The sequence below is a fragment of the Diachasmimorpha longicaudata genome, chromosome 6 (assembly GCF_034640455.1).
Source record: "Diachasmimorpha longicaudata isolate KC_UGA_2023 chromosome 6, iyDiaLong2, whole genome shotgun sequence".
NCBI lineage: Eukaryota > Metazoa > Arthropoda > Insecta > Hymenoptera > Braconidae > Diachasmimorpha > Diachasmimorpha longicaudata.
This window is the reverse complement of record NC_087230.1, coordinates 3,595,759-3,616,661: the sequence shown is the minus strand read 5'-3', so window position 1 is coordinate 3,616,661 and position 20,903 is coordinate 3,595,759. Positions and strand designations below refer to the sequence as shown.

Sequence of the window (20,903 nt, the reverse complement as noted above, 5' to 3'; positions counted from 1 at the left end):
ATTAATAAGTTATGAAAATTCCATTCCTTTCCCATTCAGTTTTCTACAATGAACCATTTTTTAATGTTCTTTAATAATGGAGTGAGACATTTTTTAGTCTTTGTTAATATTTACTTATTATTAAATTTTAGTCTTTCTAAGAATATATTTTTTTTCTTCCTAGAAAAATTTTCAATTGTTATTTTTTTTTAAACAGTATCGATGAATCAGGAATTTGTCTTTCCGCCGGATTTCTATAGCTCCCCCTTTTCTGGATATCTAGAACTATCCCTGGTTCCATCTTTTTGCCGTCTCAAGCAAACATGGCTGCACGATCAATCTCAAAAAAGCGAAAGGTTTGTCAATTTTATGAGAATATCACTTAACCTTTTGCAAAAATATTGTGCGGAAAATCATCCGGGGACATTTATTCGCAGTATTTTCGGAAAAACCCGAGTTTATCGGCAAGTTCTACTTAGGATGACGTGGATTTCCGGCAGCTGTCAAGTTCTCCCTAAACGTACTCTAAAATACCTTCGAATATCGTAAACCACATAACTCATCGTTAAGTTGTAAATTTTGTGCAAAAATTAAAGTTTCTGGTGTCTCACTTTATTATCACATTTTTTAAGCGGTCACCAGTGTTGGAATCAGTGATTTGTTTTGGTTGAGTGTTTCAAATTCGAGGTTATGTTAATGCAACGAATTTTGCAAACGATTTGAACAATTCATTTTAATTGGGGAATTAGCAGGAAATAATTTCATCTGTTAGAAGAATCCTATTCTTTATGGATGGAAATGCATTCTAAAATCTGTTACTTTATTTACGGAATGAAGTAGTGAGTTAGTTACCTGTTGCATAGAATGTCAAACGGTTTTTCGGTGACGATTCAAAGAACAGTACTTTTTTCTCATAAATATCTCTCAATGAAATGAAACGGTAAAGTTGTGTAGAATTTAGATCTAGAGTTCTCCCAGAAATATATCCCATTCATTACAAAATGACTTTCCCGAAAGCCTAAAATAGTACATTCCTTTATAAATAAAAAATTATCAAATGAAATACTATTAAAAAATAATAATTCACTGCATCTTAATCTAACTAAACACTCCACATTTTTCCAAGGAATTTAATAATGAAATTTGAAGATTAAAAATTATTGAATGTTACTAGGATAACCTCACAAAACAAAACTCTTCAGGCAGTCGATCCCTTGAAGTCGGATAATTAATGAAAATAAATTTCAGTTCGTAGGAGACGGTGTCTTCAAGGCCGAGCTCAACGAGTTCCTGACTCGTGAACTCGCTGAGGATGGTTACTCTGGTGTTGAGGTGCGTGTCACCCCAACACGTACCGAAATCATTCTCCTGGCCACTCACACGCAGAGTGTGCTCGGTGAGAAAGGACGTAGAATTCGCGAATTGACATCTGTCGTTCAGAAGCGTTTCAACTTCAAGGATCAGAGCGTTGAGTTGTACGCTGAGAAGGTTGCAACGCGTGGCCTCTGCGCTATTGCCCAGGCAGAGTCCCTCAGATACAAGCTCATTGGTGGTTTGGCTGTCAGGAGGTAAACATTTATTTTATAATAATCTAACAAGAAAAGTAAATGCCCCCGAAAAAATCAAATTTATAAAAATGCCCTACGAAGAAAAATAGAATTCTCATTGATTTTTCTTTTCCTTGACTAAAAAATCTTTTTTTTTTTTCAAGAGAAATTATTTAAAAATTTTGTTTTTTTAGTGATTTTTTCGGGTCATGGACTATTTGGCATTTGAAAGAATCATTGAATTCAAAAATCAAACTGTCCATAAAAGAAAACGTTTGTAATAAATTCCGAAAAAAACCCAAATTATGAAAAAAATTCTCGGCGTTCATTTTAATTGGATTACATATAATTTCCGGGAAATTCTTCTTTCTCAAGAATTCTTCTCCCGGTTCTTTATCTAATCACCTAGATACCTAGAGATTTGGAGAGAAATAAGGAAGAAATTATTCAATATTTTTTTCGAACTCATTAGACTCATACATATTCGTGAAACCATCCGCGTTAATGATGAAAGCCAATGCTTCTCACCGATTTTATCCATTTATTTATTCATTTAATTACAAAAATATCTCGAAAAATTCCCAGTCAACTAAACCGATTAACTTCAAGAATATGTCCTCCCAATATCCTTAATTAAATGAAATGATAAGATCTTTTATCATTCATTTAATTAAATTACCTTTTTTTGTTCAGTTAAACATGTTCTATGGAATGTTCGTTTCGACGTCACAATGCGAACCTTTTCAATGAATTTTTATTTACAATTCATTATGTAAAAAAATGTCTGATCTTTTTCATTTCAATTTTTTGAATCGATAATAATGGATTTATTGATCCTCAGGGCCTGCTATGGAGTACTCCGATTCATCATGGAATCAGGAGCCAAGGGCTGCGAAGTCGTAGTCAGTGGAAAACTCCGTGGCCAGAGAGCAAAGAGCATGAAGTTCGTAGATGGCCTCATGATACACTCGGGAGAACCGACCGCTGATTACGTTGACACAGCGACACGTCACGTTCTCCTCAGACAGGGTGTTCTGGGGATCAAGGTCAAGATTATGCTGCCGTGGGATCCAAGTGGCAAGATGGGACCCAAGAAGCCCCTTCCAGACAACGTCAACGTTGCTGAGCCTAAAGAGGAAGTCATTCCTCAGCAGCCATCCTCGGATGTCAAGCCCGCCAAGGACGCTACACAGGCAGCACCGATTCCTCTCTAAGTCTACAGTCTAAGTCTAATCTTTACAATAAAAACATGAAAACTTGATCTAAACGTTCTTCGTTATTTGTTATGCCCATCCCTTCATTTTGATTTTTTTCATTGGACTACCAAAAAGGTCTTTATTGGAAGGAAAAGAAATTTATTATTTGAAATTTGACGATGATTTGGCATATGACATGAATTTCTCTTTTTTTATGGCGTCTCTCCCGATCGCGAGTTTTGTGTTTTTTCTTTCGTCTGGAGCTCTCGACTCCCTCGACCCTGAGAACCTCGTACTCAGGCTCGTAACTGTCTTCACTCAGACTCGTACCAGACTCAACGACATCGTCCAGAATTGGTGAACGTTTCATGCGCAGTGTGAGCTTTAAACGTCCACCAGGACGTTCCGGAGTAATTGGACATTCCCTGCAGCGGGTCTCCGCTTGCCAGTGGCAATTCTCTGGTGGTGGGAGATGAGGCTTCTTGAGAAGGGAATCGTCGACATTTGATCTGTCCTGATTCTCGGTTGATTCGAACGATGGCTCTCTGGAGTGCCTCGTCTCCTTGTTTTTCGTCGGCCAGGGCTTCTCAGCCACGAGTACTGGTGCTTCGAGTTTGCTAAATTCCTGGGGTTTACTTTCACTAGGCTCCTCCTGGCTCTCCTGCTTATTTCTCCTGATCACTTCCATCTCATCTGGATTACTCTCCTTAATCCTGGGTCTGAATGAAATCCGTTATTATCTTTCGAGGGTCGTCCCTGTTTGCCTTCAATGGTCGATACCTGGAAAATATTTTTCTCTATTTATCCTTTGGGACATTGAAATGCCTCGATGTTTAGGAACCCTACTAATTGATTAACTATAGAAATGCAGTTACGTAACTATTAAATCGCTGATTTTTATATCTCAAAGAATCATAACTGAAGAATGTAAAATTAATAAATGGAGCAAAATAATCATGTTATTAATATTTATGATGACATAATAATTAAAAACGTTCCGTTTTGTCCTTCTCTCCTGTCCTGACTATTTCGCAGGATTATTAATGACACTGTTGTTCTCTCTGCTTCGATTTTGCAGCTGAAATGTTCGGTACGCCAGGGCGCACGTGCCCTGCCGTACCGCACATTTCGGCTGCAAAATTAGTTCCGGCGCTACTGCTAAAAAATTTAATGGTTGATCTCTCGTCATTAGGTCCTGCACATCTCCCCTATGATCTCCGGCTACTAGTGAAAAATATCACGTCAAACAAACTCATTTTGGATTTTCACTGATCGATTATGGTAACGTAAGGATAAAAAAGGATTGAGATTATGCAAATTAAGGAATTCGTGACAAAGTTTATTTTTGGGCTTTTTTAAATGGTATGAATTCAGAGTATTTTACACTCAAAATTTTTTTAATCGGACAAATTTCAAGATATACACTTTTTTTGGCTCAAATGATTTGAAAATCATAAGATTACCAGCTTCAGAATGATTATTCTGTCATTTAAAGAATCATAAAAAATTAGAGAGCCTTCTCTTTATTGAACATCCTTACAAATAAGTTATGACTGTCGAGTTTTTATTTAAAAGAGTAATTTGAAAAATCAATTTTATACCAAAAACGGCGACATTTCTTTTAATTATCTTTTCCACATTTTTCTCGAAACTCAATTGACAAGTTTGATAATTAAAATCTCAAAATTATTGCATTTTGACATTCTCACAATTTTTCGCTGTAAAAAATTTGGAATTATACCAATGGCAACTATTCTCCTAAAAATATTGGAATTGAAAATAGAGGATGGAGTCATACAACAGAAAATTGAAATCACAGAATTTCTACAAAAAAAATTGAGTACAAAGAAAGAATTTTTTTTTGTGGAATAATTTCTGCGGGATATTTTTAAATCGCGCACTAAAAGTACAAAATTCTTCATTAAAATCGATTAGTAATTAAAAATACAATTTTCAACAGAAATCAAATATAATTTCATTGACAAAATTTTTCGACAAAATTTAATCGTGCCTAATTTCAATTCATTTCTCCCAGTGCACCGAAAAAGCCTGTTTATTGCTGTTAATTTACGTACACCGAGAATGAAAAATTAAAAGAAACAGGAATTCATCGATTGAATAGCGGCAAAAGAAAATGCTCGTTTCTTGTAAACAACCAACACAATTCTTCATTATTTGAACTGATTATTTACTAATGATGATCGTGAAAACAAAATTATGGACGTCAAATTTGAAGCGGTTGAACTAAACCAAAATTGAATAGTACAAAATAGCTTCTATCACAAAAAGAGATATTTTCTGCATTCATTAGAATAAATGAGTTCCGAAGTGATTAATTGGAATGTGCCAATTTTTACGGTTGATGAGTTTTTTATGAATATCTTGGGATCTAACAAAGATAGCAAAATTTTAATCATCGCCTTATTTGTGACTCAAACTACGTCTGCCGGAGCAACAAACGTAATTACGAAAATTCCGCAATCTCCCTCAGATACGTAGCTAAATCTTATCGCGATTTCCTATTTCGCTATAGAAATAAATTATACTGTATTATAACAAAATCGATTTGATCGATTGATACAATCGAATTTTGGTTCAGTTCAAATCGGTATTGGTATTCGCCCACTAGCATTTACCGTCCCAACTATCAAATCAATGAACGATTCGAATAAATCCTACAATTACTATTTCTCATTTTTATTTTCTCCCATTGTACTTAAACTGACTTAAAATAAATAACGTCCGAGTGCGCACCACACACAAAACTCCTCCTCAAATGAAAAAACAAATGTTCACAGGCTAGTGACAAGAACCTGTCCAGAGTCCCTCTCCCCAAGCCTCCTCATTGATATGTGGTCCGCGGCGTTGTCCTAGCAGGCAGGTCTCCTGTTGCTCTCGAAGAGCAAATGTGCCCTGGAGGTAATGAACCAGACGACGATGAAGGACAATCCAGCAACGATGCTCCCCAGACTGATAGTCAGCCTCTCAACAGTATCTGAGGGTTTCAGAAACATGCGAACAGTGAGTGCTTGCCAGACCGACTCAGTCCACGTGGGGTAAACTCCAGACTTCATCGAATAACCAGGAATTATGAAGGCTGGACTGACAGCAGATGTGTAATTGACAGTTGAGTTGACACAAACACCGTTGAAGGAGTAGCCTCCCATCCAGCATAGTCTGTGATTGAGGCATTCCTGTACTGTCATGTTCAACTGTTTCCCTGTCAATAGTACTAACAACTGTCCTGTCAGACTTGTTGCTTCATTGGGATTGTTGATGACACTCACGTACAGGGGAAGGGGATTACTTTCTAGCACAGCACCTGCGGAGATTGACAAGAAAATTTTTTTAATTAATTTTCCTTCGTTTAAAGGAAGAGGAACACTATAGATGTGATGGAAGAATTATTTACGAATAAAAAAAGACAAACCTGGTAGAGATGCCGCCTGGAAAAGGTTGCACATAGGATTAGTGAGGTAACACGACAGCATTTGCGTGATCAATTCTTCGATGAAGGTGTCATTTCCCCCTGGTGATTTACTGCCAGTGACGTGCTCATACAACACATCCCCCAGTTTCACAGCTATCCTCGTCAGAGTCTTGTTGAGAGTCTCGCGTGTTCCCTATTCAAATAAAACATCTCATTACTTCAAACAATTATAACGTAAATTATCAACTCGGATAAGATTTCTGTCTCAAATAAGATAAATCTAGTAAACAAATGAAATCTAATAAAAAAATCGGAATTTTGATATTTTTTTATAGCTCATGAGATAATTTTAAATAACGAAGTGATTCAAGATTTGCCTTTTAAAATCAATCAAATATTTTGAAAAATAAAAGTAGAGAATTTTTTTGTATAAAGTTTCTTCATTACTAATATAAACTCAGTCTTGAAAATATGATATTTGTGATTAGATATTTTTTAAGAACTTGTAGCAAAAGGTCGTAGCAAAACTGTAAATCGAGATAAGATGAGTTATGGTAGCGAAATTATTGTCATTACATTTCTTGTAGTTCTCCATTCATTCCATAAAAACAGTAATAATAAAAATTCTTCTATTTCCTTAGACTCCAAGATATTCATCAAAAACTGGTCAACAGTCAAAAATGACTTTTCCCCATTTACAATTTCGATATAGAAACTCCCATATCTAATCTCGAAGTTGATGAAAATAAAGAAAAAACGTCAATTTCGCAGTATATTCATTTTCCTCAACCGTTCCATTTCGCCCCACGCTTCCCTATTATCAAATAAACATCAAGAATGATCACCTTATCGAGCCCAAGGGTTTCAGCATCATCAAGAACACTCTGGTAATACGGATTCCGGAACTGCTCGCCATAGGACGCCACCACAGCAGTTTGTAGACTCGGATTAGCCCCCAGGAAGCTCTGTACCGACGTAGGCGGAACACTTCCGGGGAGGGCAGTACCTCCCAGGGCTTCCTTTAAGGACGAGATCAAGGTGTTGGGGGAGTCGTTGTTGGTGTGGATAAAAATGTTGTCGTCTACCAGTTGATTCAGTTCGATGACAGTTGTTATCTTGCTCAGGGGGAGATTTCTGCCGCCCAGGGCGTTGAAGTTGCCCTTCTTCAGGTCATAGACGAAGCGACTGGAGCCGATGTAGTCGAATGACTCTCCATTGAGAAGGGAGAAGAGGACGTTCTTGGTACTGACTGTGGCGTTGAGGGAATTCAGGTAATAGGCGGCCGCCATGAAGGTCACCAAACCTGTGATTACACTATTGGCACCTGGGGAGATTGTGTAGAACATTGAATTGGTGTCCAGGCGAGCTATCACGAGGGTCATGGACTCGGTGGTGTTTGTCAGAGGCGCCAGGGGCCAGTGGATATTCCTGTCACCTAAGGGGTCACAGAAACGCGTTGGATTCATGTACAGGATCAGGTGATTTCTCCGGATGCACGTCTCGGAGTCCACTGCTGCTGACATGAACGCCTGCATCTCAAGGGCGCAGAGGGAACGCTCGCGCTGGGAGTCGCGGTCGTGGGCGTTGTGCTTCATGTAGCAGGCACGAATCTCCTGGAGCAGTGTGTCGTTCTGTGTGGGGATGAAATAAATTGTAATTAGAAGTTAGTGAATATAAAGTTCGAGATAAATTATATTCAGTCTGGATTAGAGATAAAATGATTTTTGCTGCATCATCACTCTTCATGATTTTATCAGATTTTCTAAATTTTCTTTGATTTTTTTCATTAAATAAACAAAATAGAGGAGAACAAAGTGGAGAAAATCAATAGAGAACTTGCTTGAAGAGCCTCACTATTGAATTTCACTGTTGAGAATAATCAGCATAAAATTTTACTTTTCAGGGACAACGATTGCAGATAAGTATTTATTATTTACAAGTATAAATTGGAAATTTTATTTATATATATATTTTTCATAATTATTATATATATAATGAAAAGACTATACAACTGTAGAGATAATCAATAGTTGCTTCCATCGATTTTGTATTATTTTGCTGAGATATTTTGTATAAAAAATCGACAGAAATTTTTCAAATTGTTTCCTTTCATTTTTTTCCATAAGATAAACAAAACAGAGTGGAACGAACTTAAACAAATCAATGTACCAAATGAGAGTTGTAGGAAAAGGCGATAATTTATTTATTAAAAAAACCATTTAAGCCTTTTTGTGTAAAATAATATTGTAAAGCTCTGGGAGTTTTCAAAAAAAGTCACCACAACCTCGAACTAATATCTTCGGACTTCATCAGGTCCTTCTACAAAATCTATCAAACAGAAATAATTTTAAGCCAAGAAGTTACCTGAACGTAGAACATGGGGAAGGGCCAGTCTTCAAGAAGCAAATTACTTCCCCACGGATTCCAAGGTTTCTTATCATCACAGGCTTTTGATCCAGAATATCTATTGGGACATGTGTCGTCGGGTGAATAACTGGACGGAAGTGGATGACTACTATTTTTCGCTAACAAAATTCCATTAATGTTATTTGTTTCTCGAAGACGATGGAGGACCTCTTTGGTAAACATCGAGAAGGGCATCACTGCTGTGTAGGGGCCTGCTGTGGCATTCGTCTCCAGCCACTGCACGTCCTCGAGGCTCTCCACCATCTGAATTACCCCAACACTTCCTCCTCTCTGTGCTGATGATCAACAACAACAACAAGTTCAACATCAAGTGAAATTGTCGATAATGAAAAATGAATAGTTCCGAGATACAAGTTTTCAAGAAAGCTTTTTGCGGATGAATTTCAATCATGGAAAGCTGCTTGATGAGACATTCTCGAGATCACAACAGACAATATGACGAGAAATACTCGACAAAATGCAGGTGTTTTGTTGAATTTAAGATGCCATTGGCAAAAATAATGTTCTAGTCTAGGAATGAATACTCACAGGAGCACCCAAACTGATGGGTTCCATTATGTTTCCGAAAACATGCTGAGACTCCATCAACGGACATGTAAATCATGTCTTTGATTCTCTTTGTTGACGCTGAAATTGAGAAAATTCTCATGAATCAATTGCCACCATTACACGCCTTTACCCATTGACTTCATTCCACTTCAATACAGTGCAAAGAAGAAGATTTGCAAATTTAAGGTTACCTATGTCCATCACAGTCATAAAAACGATGAAACTGCACCACAAAATCCGCGCCATTTTTTATTTCTGTCGTGTTTGTTGAAGGAAAGGACGACAACTAATTACATTGTAATTTAACACAAATTCAGTAAAATGTGAACTACTGTGAGATAAGATTCGATCTCTTCTCGTTATTATGACAAGTAGAGTTGCTTCATTCGGTATCGATACACACTGGAATCGATCCTTCCCTGTCTTCGATAGTTGGAACTAGATAGTCGATTAGTGCATGCATCGACATGTCCGGCTTCGGAATTTTTCGCGGGAAGTCGAGGTGAAGGAAGCAGTAAACTGAAGTTTATTTAGGCGAAGTTTGTGGTTCTTCGAAGGAGTAATTAAAGAGAAGATATAATGAATTAATTAAGGGAATGGTTCAGGGAGGAGGAAGAATCATCTGAAGCTTCTTTGAGAGGATAATAGGTGAGCCAACAATAAAAGAATCTCTATATTTTATAAGAAAGCTCAAGCTGATAAATTAAGTCATCACATATGCCATCGACTAAATTCATGCATGAGACGTTTTCCTCGTTAATCAATGTAATCGCCATATGATATGAGCCATATTCGAGGTGGGAAATTCGACTATGGGGTACAGAGAGCCCATTGAATCTCGTCTTATTCATCAAAGCAGAAGCACATAAATTAAGTTATCCACATAGGCCATTGGCCAACTTCATGTGTAACCCTTTTCCTTATTTTTCAATGTAATATATGTTTACATTCGAGGGGCGAAATACAAATATCACTCCCATTTTTCTATCAATATTTCTAACCACATAAACACCTCGAGGGCCTGGAAGTAAATGAACTGTCCAATCAATCACATAAATTCATTAAATATGTGAAGTTTGCTGCAGATCAAAGCATCGACCAAAATTTTGCTTTTCAGTGGCAGTTATCTTCAAGTTTTTTATGAATTTATTTGGCTGATTGTACAACTCAGTAGAGAATTGTATAATAGAATTGTTTATTGTATTGTTCATATTATGATACCACAATAAGAAAATATTCAATTGAAATTTAATTTATTTCTCTGATGTTACAAATGTTTTCTTTGTTTTACATGGGCTCCTGCCCCTCGCTCTCCCAGGTGGGGATTAACAACTGGCCCAGGCCTGGTCAAGGCTTGGACCAGGATAAGACAGGCCTGTCCGAGGCTTGGATCCAAGCCTGGACCAACAATGGCATGAAACGCTGGTCAAGCTCGCACCGAGGGTCAATCCAAGCCTAGGAATTTAGCTTGGATCAACTGGTAAATAAAATTGTTCCAAGCCTGGCAATGTAGATTGGGCCGAGGCTAGGTATTTAGTTCGATCAAGCTTGGGTATTTAGATTAAATTAAGCCGGGTTATACGTCGTCGGTTAAACAGCTGTTTACAATCTCCCCGGTCACATTTGGTATATCCATTATCACATCACGTGTTTGTTCCCAATAACAAAATAATTTTTCTACAAAATACTCAGGGTGCGGTAATATCGATAAATTTCGGTTTTCCTTCTGTTAAATTTGCAATTAAACTTGTGCAATATCTTTCTCAAGTCGTAAAATAATTATCGAAAGGAATAAACATGTTCTTAACAATCATTTTATTGTTTACAGAGCGAACGTAAAGTAGTCGGCCCGGAAAAATTAATTAAATTAAATTAAATAATTAAAATGAATTAAATTAATAAATTGCATGTCGACGTTATAAATTTCAAATTAAATAACTGCAAATTGAATGAAATATCTGTTTTCTATTTTCAGAGGTTTGAGCTGAATTCTCTATCGCTAATGGTTTTAGCAATGATCACTGAACCAACAATATCCATGTTAAACAGGTTTTTCACGTAGGTGCGCCTAATGCGCACATTTCGTTAGAAAGAGTTGTCACGTGCGTCGAACGATCGCGTGCGCCGCGTGAGTGGCGGTACACGTGCACGGCCTAGAGAACCTGACGCAATGCAACGAGCGCAAGAGCGCTCACATATTTTTCTATCGCGAATCGCGCCGTGAAGTTCATCGGTCATGACATCGCTCGTTTATTGAGTTAGAAGTGGAGGATTATGGGTCAACAATCAGCATTTTTTAAGGTAATTTTTGCACCTCAAAGTTTTGTTTTTTCGAGGGTGATACTCACGGAAAATATTTAATACAGGTGTTAATAATTATATGTGACACGTGAAATTTTTTTGCATCAAATATAATTGATTGATGTGTTAGATATATGCTGAATATATGTGTCATGTATATGTTCTCACATATTTTTTAGCGCTGCATTTTCCTGTATTAATTTCTGTCTCGAAATTTTCGATAGAACTTCATTGACCCCAGTTTGAGTATTTGAAAATTATATTTTATTTGGATTTTACTTGATATCTGTGCTTGTTCAATTAACAAATCGAAGAAGAATTTGAATCAGGAAAATCCTAGAAAAAATATAAATATTGAATTCGTTTAAATTTTTAATGAAAGAATTATTGAGTTCTATAGACATGTAATCAAATTGTTTAACGAACTCATTCAAGTTGTCTATTCGTCGGGTGTTAGGGGCAACTACTATCGTACTTTAGACGTGTAAAAAGTAATTCAGGAAACTTGGGTTCAAACGTTCAAATAGAAAACGTACGCAAAAAGCTAAAATTATTAATAAACGTTCAATGAAAATCGCAAGCAAAATCCCTAGACTTTTTACATCACTGGTTCTCGTAATTTTTATCTCTCGAATAATAAAAACTTTCAGCTGAATAAATGTTAAAAGAATCATTGGAACAGAAATTCACATTCGTTGACAACAGAAAAATAACGAAGACAAATTGCTGGAATTAAAAAATTCATTTTTTCACAAACTCTGTCTCTAATAATATCCCCATTAATTTCTCGATTTTCACCTCTCGATTTCTCAGTTCGCGAGCGTATGATCGAATATTGCACACGTGAATGCAACTGTGTCAGGGACGTTCACGTGAACGGCCTACTAGTCTCTCCGCAGTCGGTCCATGAATTCCCAGCGGGAAAATTTCCTTTTACTTCGTATCACGCGTCACATCGGCCACCACCGATGCAGCAAACCCCCTCGTATCCTTTCAAATCCTTTCTCCCCTCAGAACCCCACGGATGATTGCTCAAAAATCAACTAACACCCAAGTCACCACTGACAAACCCAAGTTTCCAGGTAAGAAACGACTGCTGCGTTCAGTAAATTGTGGAGATCGCACGAGTTCGGTTGACTGCTATCAGTTCTCCAGGGTCGAGTGCATTTTATTTGACTCATCAATTAAGCGATAATCGCCTCTAATGGGCTCTTCGTTTACAGATTCTCAGTGATCCAACTCTCCACAATGCTGGAGTACGAAAAAATTTCCGAAACATTCTCGACTCTGCCCCCAGACAAACTCGACTTCGAGTCATTAGTCATCGAGGATAATTCTGTAGAGTCTCACTGTTGGCGGGCTGAGGTGCTAAAGGACTTGAGAAAATTTCAGAGATTGAGAATTGAGGACTCCTCGAGAACTTCGGCCGATGGTATTGATAAGAAATTATGAATTTTGTTATTGGTTAAGGTGAACTTAAAGACGAAATCAGTAGCGAAGTTGTAAAACGAGATAAGTTGACGTCTCTGACTCGAGTTTTTGAGTGATATCTCCGAAACTAAGAGAGAAAACGATTCCTCTGTAATGACATTTATTGTAGTACTCAAAACACTCGACAAAAAAGGTTTCAATAAAAATTTTGGCATCGCCCCTTGTTTTCGAGATATTCATCAAAAACTGGCAAGCAGTCAAAAGTCACTTATCTTGTGTTACCACTGCGCTAGTGAAATAATTCATTTTCAGCTTTTCAACTCTGAAAAAAAAATGAATTCAAAATACTGAAAATATAAATAATTGTGAAAATATCTTCAAGAGGTTCCATATCTCAATTTAGTCGAATAAATTTTTTTTTTTTAATTTTATTTTGGCATTTGGATGTAAAATAAAAATTGTATTGCTCTGAAAAATTAATCAATTCCAGATCTTGCGCGGATAATTAAGGACGGCTACTGCCTACGCGAGCTGTCCTTATCCTATTCACAACTGACTGAGGACCTCCTGCGGGTGATAGCGAGGGAAAATGTGTCTCTTCAGACGATGCGGGTGGAGGCGCACACAGATACGAAGCCCCTCGTGAAAATTAGCGACTCAGCATGGGCCACTCTACAAACCCACTCACCCAATTTAAATCTCGTTATGTAAGCAATAACAATCAATAACTCCTGAAGACGTTGATAAGAATAGAAAATTCAATAGAGGAAATTAGCACTTCCTTCGAGAAACTTTAGATTTAAAAATAGAACAACTGGTCATTCATTATTTTCTAGTTCAAATTATTTTATTGCTTTAATTGTTGAAGATCTAATCAATCAAAATTTAAAAGAGATCATGAATATTTGATGTTTTTTATATTTAAGGTTACTTGAAATTGATTTTTCAATTTTTATTGCTTATAAAAAAATGATTGAATTTTTTTCTATCGAATTTTCTATCCGTTATTACACTAAAAAATGTTTAAGAACTTGTTACCTGGAGGACGACGAGGACTGTGAGGTAGTTCTCGCACCCCCGGTAACCCACCTGTACCTGGGGGGATCTCCCTCGTCGCGAATCATCCGCAGAGTCAGCGAGAGCTGTCCCCGATTGGTGGAGCTTGTCATTAATTCCTGCAGTTCAGGAATTATTGACAAGGAGCTGCTCATGACAGCGAGAGGATGCCCCGAGTTATCTGCGATAGGACTCGGTGATTGTGAAGTTACGTAAGTTACTATTGATCTTCAGCATGTACCATCGAGGATAATAGGACATTATATAAATAGGATAACAGGGTTTTTCTACAGAAAAATTAGTAAAGTTTGTATAAATGTGGGAAGCTTTCGTAGGAAATAATTGAGTTTGAAATTCAGGTACTTAAGGATTGAAAATAATCAGCATTTTAATAATTTTTTGTAAATATCTCTTTTGATGTATCAGACAACCACGTAATAAACCTTAAATAGCCTAGGAAAATTGTAACAATAATAAGAATTTCCAAACTGGTTAGTTATGCATAAAGCTGAATGAGATATTGATAATTTTACCGCTTCTCTGCATTATCGACCATCGGCAATGTAGGAAAAATACTGCAATTACCGTCATCCCATTCATGCTTATGCATAAATAGAAACTTGAAAAATTATTTTTGTTAGTACAATTTTTCGAGGCTATCACAGATTATGTCGGTTTTTTTTTTCATTTCAACGAACACATTTATAATAAGACCGTGAATTTTGTGATTAAAAAAAATTCTGACCACACCATAAGGATGTTAAGGCTATTTTTCTTTTCATTTCCAGCTGCTCCGCACTCGTACAATTCGCAAAGATTTGTAAGCAACGACTCCAAATTCTGTACGTGTGGGAAACGTCCCTCATTGAGGATGAGAATTTCGACATCGCTGATGCTGTGTCCAATGTGTCCTCGTCCCTGGGACGATCGTGGACACCGGAGTATGTGCCACCGTGGTGAGGATGCAATGGACAATTGCATTCATCCAAACGAAATATTGAACTTTTCGTGTTAGGATAATTAATTTTAAAATTAGAAAGAGGGACAGCCAAATTGGTACATTGAAAATTTTGAAATTTAACAAAATTTTTAATTGTATCGCTCGTGAATGTTCAATTAACGTGGTAATCATTAATTTGAATCTTCAACTTCCGAATTATATTATTAATCAATAATTTAATTTGGAAGACTGTGGATTATTTGGCTCATCAGGACATTGATCATTGATCATCAGGACATTTATTGAAATCCTCAAAATTGATGAATTCGAATTAATCATCTCCCTGATAGTTTTTCTATTTATTTTCCCTCGAGTAGTCCGTAGTTCCGACATTCACAACCATAAAACACCTTAAGATTAAGAAAAGATCTCACCAATTGTCATAAACCATCCCACATTTATCATCAATCAACGCGTCCAGATGCTGTATTATGTTTGTACATCAAATTATTTACATACAAATCATGTTATTATTTACAAAATGATATTTGTACAGTTACCATTACCCCATGTCTAACGAACAATGAACTTCTCACAATTGAATTCCACTAATCATTGACGCCATTTTCGCATTCCGCACCCAGAAAAATGATATCTAACAAGTAGAAATTCTATGATCGATCGAAATCGTTTATCGATCCAATAGTCACAACGGAAAATTCTATTGTAACACACAAATATCATTTAAATTTGAATGCTTTCAATGAAAATAAAAATTATTGGTGTCAAATCCGAAGTGTTTGACCTAAACCAAAATTGAATTGTGTGAAATCGATTTCGTTCGGTGCAATTTTCGTTCAGTTTAAATCAATACTTGTACTTGGATGGACGATGTGGATCTATTATGAAATTTCTATTTGTTAGAATTTTGTTTTCTCAGCACACCAATCTCTCGTTAATTCTACTGATAATACTAGATTAGTGTCGCAGGACTCTCAGTCTTATGTACTAGCTGGTACATTGATAAATTAAAAACAAAATGATTGTCCACGACCATAACTCAAATTATATTTAAATGTTCCATGTCATGCGAAGCCTCAGAAGTGTAAAAAACATTGACAAGTAGAAAAATTAATTAACAGACATTGGAATACGTTGATAACTCAATATTTAATACCAGCTTAGTCTGTTCTTTTATATTAGTAAAGCTTCAATCAAACGTCCAATTTATCAGACCTCATTACCTAATTAATCAATGAGTAGAGATGGAGGACAGCGGATTCCACAGTAATATAATTATTCGAAGATAAACGAATTTGTTAAATCAACATAACTATTAATTAATTGTCACAGGTGCCCTATTCCAATGTTTTTCACGTTTTTCTTTGTTGAATGAGGTAGGACATCATCATGACGCCTACCCTGAAGTGGGGCTGCTGCATGAAATTTTTTCACTCAAAAAAATTATGAAACACTATTTTTAACAATAAATATGGACATGTATTTTTTAATTTTTTAATTCTGCATTACTCCCCGGGCTATTCATTCGGTTACACTTTAGAAATGTCGAGGTATAATTTTTAGTAAAAAAAGGCAGGATATTACGTTAATTTTGTTATGTTTAAAACTTTTAAAGTTATTTGAAATAACAGTTTCCCAGCGTTCTCATGACGCAATAATTTATCGATCGAATTAAATTTTTATTTGCACATTTTGTCATCAGGATTTTTCTTCTCAACATTGGAGATTCTGCTCGTTATATTAATGAGCTTACGCATTGACTTTTAATGTAAGAAAGTGAGAAGAAAACTCGATTTACATATTTTTCTTTGATGGAGCCTTCAATCTCTCACGTACCCCCACATAGGCCGTTTTGATACCAGGCCTAATGATGCACGTTAAATATTTATAGTATTTCGTGTCTTCTGATGGATGAAAAATTATAAAAAATATATATAGTGTGCCAGCTATATTATTCGCCTTTCTAATAGTGTTTGTCGAATTGCATTATTACCGTGCATACTCAATGTTAATTATTATCTGCTACGAATGATTAATTTTCACTGGAGCCATAGACTTTTAGCAATCGCTTCATTTCACGTTCCACTTGCATTTCTTGGAATTCCCAACGTTTTTTAAAAAATATTTATTTAGGTGAAAATTAAACAAAATTTTGCAATTTAAGTACATAATGAATGATTGAATTTTTTACACATTTTGCATTATGGAATCGAATGTTTTTTTATATTCTTTCATCAACTCATTCACATACAAAGATTTTTTTCTATTGTATTTTGAATAGATGACTTAAAAAATTGATGAAGCCACTTCCACAATTTATAAATTAATTATAAATCGTTAATTTCGATTATTTATCTTCAATTCATATTTTCACAAATAAACTCAAGTAAAAACACTGAAACTGACAACAATCTTCATTTAAAAATTTGTTTTCTCATTTTCCCAATCAAAATTGAACGAATGACCTCATCAGCGGCATCTTCAGCAGAATATTTGTACGCAAAGATGAAAATACTTCATGCAGAGCCCCAGTAAAACCACGAGACAAATTAAACATAAGTATTGAGTCTTCAAGACCCTCTCGATACCTGCATCGATGTCATTATTGATTCGTGCTGTTTTATTGAATACATCAATCAGTCTGTCTTTAGATATCACCAATCAATCATCAAACTGATGAATCTATGGAGTAGAGCCTGTCACGGCGTTGTGCGACTCGACAGAATTTTTTATCGCTGAGATGGAGAGAGAAGTCATTTAAAATATCAATCTGGTAGGTCTATGGATACGATAGGCACAACTGGCTTCATTAGATCGATCTTCTTAATGTGTTTTTCGTTTTTTTCGGATACCATTGGCTCGGATGGAGGCTGATCTCGGTCTGTCCGTGATTGATAAGAGATATTGCCGTATTCTTGGAGCAGGGGACAGAGACCCAGGAGGAAATGGCAAAAGTCCTTTCGCAGTCCGAACCACCCTGAGAAATAAAAATATTGAGTTGATTAAATCTATTTCATGTTTCATCGATTGATGATAATGTAATTTTAATCATTTGTTATTTACTTGTTTTTTTAGAAATGATTAAAAATTGTCGGAAGATTATTTTTAAAGCATAAAATATCGAAGAAAAAAATTTCTCTCCACATTTTATAACAATGTCAGAAGTAAATATGTTTATAATGGAATATTGTCTTCTCGAATCAACCAAAGATTTCGAAAGATTCATTTCTTGTTATTTTACAATATTGTTCCCTTAAACATAAGTCATGAAAAATGTATAAAGGGATCGTACCATCATGCATATAAAGTTATTTTAATTTTGTAATTTAATTTCAATTTCCTTTACGAATCATTCATAAAAAAAAATTAGTGTTAAGAAATCGAAATTTTCAAATATACTGTCATTTCTACTTGAAAGGTCATCTGTCCATTTTTTAAAAATTAATGCAAATATTCTCTGATGATTAAGAATTTAATTTGACTGAATTTCTAAGTTTTCTTCATGAAAATTCTAATTTTTCATCTCCAAAAATCACAATTTTTAATTACGATTTTTCCTTACATCTATTTCCACCTTTGGCACCGAATGACATCAATATGAGCGTCACATGTGAGAGAAGAAGAGGCGCCGCTACGGTGGTATAGTTGAATGAAGTATCTCCATCCAATTTGTTCGCTAATAAGACCTGCAAGAAAACCAGAAAAAAATTAGTCACTACTCCAGTTTATAAAAAAATAAAAAAACAAGGCCACGTAGGGAGATAATTCTATTGGGCTTAAATAAATAAATTCTGCCTCAAAAATTATTAATGAATAACTAAGAATTCCTCCAAACGGTACTTACTTGAAATACTAGTATTGGAACGACGAGAAATGTGTAAGCCAGAGCTGAGTTGAGAGAAGTCCTTCTGACTCGAGCATTGACCTGGGGGGCTCTCAGGAGAACTGCTGCAAAGACAATGGTGTACAGAACAGCGACGAGGGAGAGGCAGAGGAGGGCCCAGAGAGGTACAAAAACCACCTCCCAGCTCCAGCCTATGAAACCGTCCAGCCTAAGGGCGAGGAAGATGAATTGGAGAACATTCACGGCGCAGAAGAGCTCCAGCTCAAAGGAGCGATCATGTTTAACTGCCCAAATGCAGACCTGTGACAACAATTAAAGAATAATATAATATTCTCAACAATATTCCGTTGATAGATGTCTTCGTGACAATAAATGATAAGTGTTGTTCCTTTTTATTTAAAAAAATTATCAAAAATGTACTAGAACTTGTCATGTTTCAAAAATCATCTTTAAAAAACTATTTTGGTGGACTCATTTATTGCATAGGGTGAAAAGGCGGGGATGTAAGGGCCTTAAAGGGCACATATCCAAACAATTAAAAAATGTATATATTCAGAAGGAAAAGTTGAAATAATCTGACCAAAATTGGCGAATATCACCAAATTTACTCACAGCAATGGAGACGATTGATATAAAAATCAAAGGTATGAACACAAGTATCCAAAGATGTCTCTCTGACTCGAGTTTATCGCACACCAGTAGTTCGAACATGAGTAGAATGAGGTGTAAGGCCAATGTAATCAGCATGGCCTTGTAATGTACATAAGCATCGCCCTCGAGTCTGGCATGCGGATGTTTCAGCCACACATAGCTTCCCACGGTAGCTCCCAGGATCACCATGCTCTTCCAGAACCATATTGGACTGAATATGGACCAGTAGCTCCACTCGATGTACCCATCCAGACGAAGGGCGAAGAGAATAGTGAATATCATGAGACATGTGTGCACTAGAAATTTACTTCAAGAAAAAATCAGAAATTGATTACAAATGCGAATGACTTTGTAATAATGAGTAATGAATATTTAGTAGAAAAAAAATTGCTCAAGAGATCCCTTCTATTTTTATGTTTTTTTAGTTCATAAAGAAATTTGTGATTACGAATCGGCGAAAGGTTTTTAATCTGATTACTTGACTGTTTTGTTTGAGCAGAAAAACAATTATAAAAAAATATCAGGGATCTACGATTTACAAAAGAGGCTCCGAAGACCCCCCACCTCACTCCAGGGGGACGCTAAATCCTTAATAAAATTGACTCTTCCTATTTGATCTTTTCACTTCTGAATTGACATCAAACAAATATTAATTTACGTGAATGCACTTGAATTGGAACGTCCTTATGACCTTTCCATAATTTACATCTACGACGAAGCCCCACCAGAACGAAAATGCGAATGTCTCCTCCAATATCTCCAATAAAATCAGACATAAACGAATGAATATACTACTACCTAATGAATGATAGAATGGAATAATAAAAAAAATTCAAATCCTCGAAGGATAATACATGACAAGTCACGCAATTTTTTTTCTGTAGAGCAAAATGCAATTTATAAAAAACATCTGCAGAAAAAATCCCCAGTTCCCCTCGATTATCAGAAATTGTCAAAAAAACGATCAGTTAAATTGACTGTTCCTATTTGCCCCCTTCACTCGTGAATTTAAGTCAACCAGAAATCAAATCACATTAATCTACTTGATCAGCAACATGTGTACGACCTCACGTTACACCTGTAACAATTCCCCCAGACCTAAAATCCCAATATGAACCTCGACTTCACCATCGTCACCAATTGAAACATGAAAAACGATCATTGCAGGCTAAATCAAGCACAAATCAATGGACAATAAATTACCTTGGATTGAAATCTTGGAAAAGTGTCTGGAGATTCATGATTTTACTCCAGAGATACTCAGAGGTTGGTTCACCGATACCTCGGCTAATCCTCTCGAAACGTAATTAATTCGCCTGTCCTTCGATTCAATTAATAACTCCACACTCAACTCATATTGTCATGATTGACTGTTGATCCAGCTCAATTAGCGAGCGAAAAAGCGAGATATTGTTACATCTGACCCACAAAAATAAAGAATATTTATATTGGTGTTCATCTCCCCCTTGACTCCTACCAAAAATCGCACAACTGTGGCACTGGGGGGAATTTCCGTTCTATCGACCAATCA

General features: G+C 36.1%; 4 protein-coding genes across 6 annotated transcripts; 2 read left to right on the top strand and 2 right to left on the bottom strand.

Moving 5' to 3' along the window:
* Nucleotides 1-177: 177 nt before the first annotated feature.
* LOC135163482 (small ribosomal subunit protein uS3-like) lies at nt 178-2,787 on the top strand. Its single transcript, XM_064122939.1, has 3 exons — nt 178-335; nt 1,228-1,547; nt 2,368-2,787. Exons 1-3 carry the CDS (start codon nt 303-305, stop codon nt 2,738-2,740), a joined length of 726 nt encoding a protein of 241 aa, XP_063979009.1. The 5' UTR covers nt 178-302; the 3' UTR covers nt 2,741-2,787.
* Nucleotides 2,565-9,518, bottom strand: LOC135163469 (nicastrin). The gene is made up of 6 exons (XM_064122918.1): nt 9,320-9,518; nt 9,108-9,206; nt 8,517-8,854; nt 6,998-7,783; nt 6,153-6,345; nt 2,565-6,044 (listed from the first exon to the last, which is right to left on the bottom strand). Exons 1-6 carry the CDS (start codon nt 9,372-9,374, stop codon nt 5,593-5,595), a joined length of 1,923 nt encoding a protein of 640 aa, XP_063978988.1. The 5' UTR covers nt 9,375-9,518; the 3' UTR covers nt 2,565-5,592.
* Nucleotides 9,519-9,610: 92 nt separating this feature from the next.
* LOC135163480 (F-box/LRR-repeat protein 3-like) lies at nt 9,611-16,367 on the top strand. Of its 3 annotated transcripts, XM_064122935.1 has the most exons (6): nt 9,611-9,776; nt 11,104-11,429; nt 12,653-12,861; nt 13,351-13,567; nt 13,889-14,128; nt 14,705-16,367. In XM_064122935.1, the coding sequence occupies exons 3-6, from the start codon at nt 12,678-12,680 to the stop codon at nt 14,874-14,876; spliced, it is 813 nt and encodes a 270-aa protein (XP_063979005.1). In that variant the 5' UTR covers nt 9,611-9,776; nt 11,104-11,429; nt 12,653-12,677; the 3' UTR covers nt 14,877-16,367. The 3 variants fall into 3 exon arrangements, with proteins under 3 accessions (XP_063979005.1, XP_063979007.1, XP_063979006.1); XM_064122937.1 differs by lacking the exons at nt 9,611-9,776; nt 11,104-11,429 and adding an exon at nt 12,333-12,511; XM_064122936.1 differs by lacking the exons at nt 9,611-9,776; nt 11,104-11,429 and adding an exon at nt 12,334-12,585.
* On the bottom strand, nt 15,900-20,872 carry LOC135163479 (transmembrane protein 185A). The gene is made up of 5 exons (XM_064122934.1): nt 20,576-20,872; nt 19,334-19,679; nt 18,722-19,021; nt 18,440-18,563; nt 15,900-17,854 (listed from the first exon to the last, which is right to left on the bottom strand). The coding sequence occupies exons 1-5, from the start codon at nt 20,611-20,613 to the stop codon at nt 17,643-17,645; spliced, it is 1,020 nt and encodes a 339-aa protein (XP_063979004.1). The 5' UTR covers nt 20,614-20,872; the 3' UTR covers nt 15,900-17,642.
* Nucleotides 20,873-20,903: the final 31 nt, after the last annotated feature.